This window comes from Passer montanus, unplaced genomic scaffold, assembly GCF_014805655.1.
Source record: "Passer montanus isolate IOZ18808 unplaced genomic scaffold, ASM1480565v1 scaffold3, whole genome shotgun sequence".
Classification (NCBI taxonomy): domain Eukaryota; kingdom Metazoa; phylum Chordata; class Aves; order Passeriformes; family Passeridae; genus Passer; species Passer montanus.
In genome coordinates, this window is record NW_024367707.1 from 1,674,641 (window position 1) to 1,679,065 (window position 4,425).

General features: G+C 48.9%; 1 protein-coding gene across 1 annotated transcript; it reads left to right on the forward strand.

The window, feature by feature from the left end:
* The first annotated feature begins 351 nt into the window (after positions 1–351).
* On the forward strand, positions 352–3,048 carry NR0B1 (nuclear receptor subfamily 0 group B member 1). Its single transcript, XM_039714298.1, has 2 exons — positions 352–1,060; positions 2,646–3,048. The coding sequence occupies exons 1-2, from the start codon at positions 499–501 to the stop codon at positions 2,888–2,890; spliced, it is 807 nt and encodes a 268-aa protein (XP_039570232.1). The 5' UTR covers positions 352–498; the 3' UTR covers positions 2,891–3,048.
* Positions 3,049–4,425: the final 1,377 nt, after the last annotated feature.

Genomic DNA, 4,425 nt, shown 5'->3' on the forward strand with positions numbered 1-4,425 from the left:
TTTCTCGGTGGGGTCCCACCGGGGCGGGAGCTGCTCCCTACGGAGCTGCCCTGCCCTGCCCTGCCCTGCTCTGTTCGGACTGTCCAGGCATAACATCAGCCGGGATGGGGCTCGGGAAGAGGGGCCGGGAAGGGACATCCCGCGGCCCCGCGCTGGCCGAGGAGGCTGCAATTTGCGCTGATCACGCCGCAGCCTGCGGGCAGAGGCTCCCCCGGCTATCGCAGCCTCAGGGAAGGAGGAGGAGGGTTTGGTTATATTTTTCATCCCCCCCCCCCCCCCCCCCGCCTCTTTTCCAGCCACTAACGAGTGTCTGCCCCTGTGCACGGCCGGCACAGCGCCTGCGGCTGCACACACACACACACAGACACGCACACACCCCCGCCGGCTATAAATAAGTTAAGGAGCCGGGCAGAGGGCGAGCGGAGCGGGACGAGGAGGCAGGGCCCGCCCCGCCGAGCCTCCCCGCGGCCCAGCCCGGCCCCCGGAGCCGCGGCCGCCATGGCGTGCGCGGAGCGCGGCTGCCGCTGCTGCGCGGAGGGCCGGCGGCACAGCAGCATCCTCTACAGCATCCTCCGCAGCGAGGAGCGGGCGGTGCCGCCGGCCGGGCCCGCGCCCCGGGGCTGCCCGTGCGGGTCGCGGCGGCGGGTGGCCCTGCGGAGCCCGCAGGTGGCTTGCAAGGCGGCCTCGGCCGTGCTGGTGAAGACGCTGCGCTTCGTGCAGAACGTGCCCTGCTTCCAGGAGCTGCCGCTGGAGGAGCAGCTGCTGCTGGTCCGCAGCTGCTGGGCTCCCCTGCTGCTGCTGGGGCTGGCGCAGGACCGGGTGCACCTGGAGACGGTGGAGAGCGCGGAGCCCAGCATGCTGCAGCGCATCCTCACCGCCCGGCAGCACGGCGAGCAGCCGCGGGCACCGGCACCGGCACCGGGCCGGCCGCACCACGGCCCGCACCTGCCCTCGGCCGGCGAGATCCAGGCTATCAAGGGCTTCCTGGCCAAGTGCTGGAGCCTGGACATCAGCACCAAAGAGTACGCTTACCTCAAGGGGACGGTGCTCTTCAACCCGGGTGAGTGACCGGGGTCTCTGCCACAGGGCAGCGGGGAGGGCGGGAGAGCCCGCCTGCATCCCCCGGGGAGCGGGGAGACCCGCGGCTTTCCCCGGCTTGAAAAAGGTGCTGGAGGGGAGGGACGCGGAGCAGGGTTTCTCCTGCTGCCCCTTCCTCGAGACCCCGGCCGCAGGCAGCTCGGTCTGGGGTCTTGAGGGCTGGCGCTTCCCACAGATGCTTTCCACGAGGAAAGCGAATTCCAGGCGCCTGGCAGTCGGTTGGACAAGGCTGGGAGACAGCAGCGGCTCCTTGCTCGCTTCCCTCCGCTCCACGGCCCGAGGGTGGCGGCTCTGCCCGTGCCCTGCCCGGGGGTCTGAGCGCCCCGCAGAGCGAGGGAAGGCTCAGGGCTAACAGCAACAAAGTGCTCTTGTGGCTTTTGGGATAGCATTTATGATCGGGGTGGGTTTTTTGTCATCTCGCTTTGTGGGGACTCCCATAGATGCAGCTCTACCAAGTGACTTGTTATCACGTCGGTGACTGACCTGAAAGGTGGCTGGCAGGCTGGGTATGGCACTTCCCAAGCACAGCAATACCCTGTGAAACTGGGACAGGCTGGGTATGGCACTTCCCAACCATGGCAGTACCCTGTGAAAACGGGACAGGACTCTGCTGGTGCTCCCACTGCCAAGCTGTTAGGTTTGTTGATGGTTAGGTTCCTGTAGTGGTACTTTACGTTTATCATCCTGCTTTTGTAGCTTTGCTTTCTATACAGATAAGAGAGAAAAAGTTGCAATAGTTAAGGTGAAGCTCATGTTACACAAGTCAAATTTGGAAGCTGGTCTAATGCAAAGAATTAGAGGAATTGTTCTGGAAGGAAACATTTATTCTCTGAAAGGGTGGTCAAGCATTGGAACAGGCTGTCCAGGGAAGTGGTTGAATCACCATCCCGGAAAGTGTTAAAAAATGTGTAGATATGTTGCTCAGGACCATGGTTTAGTGGTGGACCTGGCAGTGTTAGGTTAATGATTGGGGTCACTGATCTTGGAGGTTTTTCCACCCAAAACCATTCTATGGTCACACATAGCCTTAATTCTGCACCTTCCATCTTTCAGTATCCTTACTGTGGTTCATTGGGAATCTTCCTGTCTCATGTTGGAGTCAGTACTTCTTACCACTTATAAACTGGAGTAGAAACACTAGTAGTCAAAATAAGCCTTAAATGTAAACAGTGCATTTTTGTAGAAGTGAAAAGTTGAAAAAGTTATTTTTGTTATCTTCCCCACTGTAATGGTGTCTTAGAGAGCATTCTTCAGTCAAAGTTTTTATCAACTAATTTGTTTAACACCTAAGTGAATGTTGACAAACATGATGTTTTAGGTTTGTGAAGAAGAGTATTAAATATCCAGAACACCAGTATGATAAGAATGTGACCTGCCCAATAAAATTTGGCATGTTGACTTGCATACAAGAAGTCCTCTAGCAATTTAATTCGCTTCTTTCCTTGAGTGATAACTACAGTCTGTGAGCTGTTAGGAGTTGTTCTGTAAGAATGATGTTGTTTTATAAACAAAAATATGCAAATAAAATAATTTATTTTTCTTTTCAGATCTACCTGGACTGCAGTGTACACAGTACATTGAAGGATTGCAGAGGGAAGCACAACAAGCTCTAAATGAACACGTCAGACTCATTCACAGAGGTGATGAAGCCAGATTTGCCAAGCTGAATGTTGTTCTCTCCTTGTTAAGATCTATTAATGCTAATGTGGTTGCTGAATTATTCTTCAGGCCCATCATTGGAGCAGTGAACATGGATGACATGCTTTTGGAAATGCTTTGTGCAAAATTATAATTAAAATTATAAAGGTGTGTAAAATAATGACAAGAATTCCAGTGCAAAGGAAGCCCCAGAGCAGGATAGTGTAAAGTATTGTAAATAAACTAACTTATTGTTTTTACATAGATAGTATTTTTGTATTCCATAATAAAATATTCTTCAAGTTCTGGAAGTAATTTTTATTAACCATGGTGGTTTTGGTCATCAAAACAAGCTTTAAGGCTGCAGAGAATGTTCATATCCAAAGTTGACTGGCTATTCTTTTACCATGCCTCTAGAATAAAGAACATATTTACTATATTGTACTTCCAAGGTGAGTAATCCCTGGTTTTTCAAAATAAGCACAGTCTTACTGCTATTCTTACTACTTCTATTGATGTTAACAGAGCCAAATCTGTGAAGGTTATTAAATATTCACCCCAGGTTTTGTTCCATATGGGGGATATGTGTTAGGAGTATTTTGAGGCTTAGTGAACCTTAAAGTAGCTTCATCAACTCTAATATTTGCAGTAAAACATTCCTTTCAACACATTTTGGGCTCCAGGAAAATAAAATAAATCTTTTCCCCAGACCAACAAGCAATTAAAAATGCCCTCCAAAAATATGCAAACAGAAAATGCTGATTAGGGTCAGGAGAACTAGCAGGGTGGACTCCACACTTTTATTTCATCCAGATAACTGCTAACTGGGACTTCAGTAGTCAGATTCTCCAGGCTATTATTTCTATTGAAAAACCAAATTATTATGCTGAAATTTGGTGTACCACAGGGACTTCCATCACAATTTGTCACAATTCTACATGTGATAATGTCTTAATTAAGCATAGAGCTTAACACTATTTTATTTTATTTTATTTTATTTTATTTTATTTTATTATTTATTTTAATTTATTTTAATTTCATTTTATTTTATTTTTCTTGGACTTGATCTTTTCTCCCAAAGCCATTGCGTCTTCATTGGAGAAACACCCTGTTTTAAAAATAAAATCAGAAAGGGAAAAACAGTGATTTAAGGGGGATTTGTCCCATGGTTTTCCTTTCTTTGCATTCAGTTTTCTAGCTTTCCCCCAGGGGAATACTGGTAAAGAAATGGAGAGTGAAGTGTGACAGCGTTCCCAAAGTAAAAGATATCAGTAACTCCATGTATTGTTCAGACGTGTATTAACCGCTAGCAACAGTTGGTTTTTAAAACACAATTAATAAAGTTGAAGGAGTTGCTGTCCTTATCAGGAGGTGTGCAGGGGAGGGAGGAAGGAGCTGGAAGAGCTTTCTTTTGCTGCCACCTTGCGCAAAGGACAATCACAGCTCCTACTAAGGTAAGGAGCAGGGGCACTCTTGTTGTTTTGTACCTACACAGATAAAACTTATGGAAAGCAGAAATTGTTTGAGAAGTAGCCAAACATTCCTAGGTGTACAAGTTCATTTATCAACATCACTGAGATTTGTATTGTCATGGCACTTAGGGTCTCCTCATGGGCTTTGACACCGTCACTGAGGAAAAATAACTGAGCAAGAAACACAACCCCATCCCAAAAAACAATGGTGGTCCAT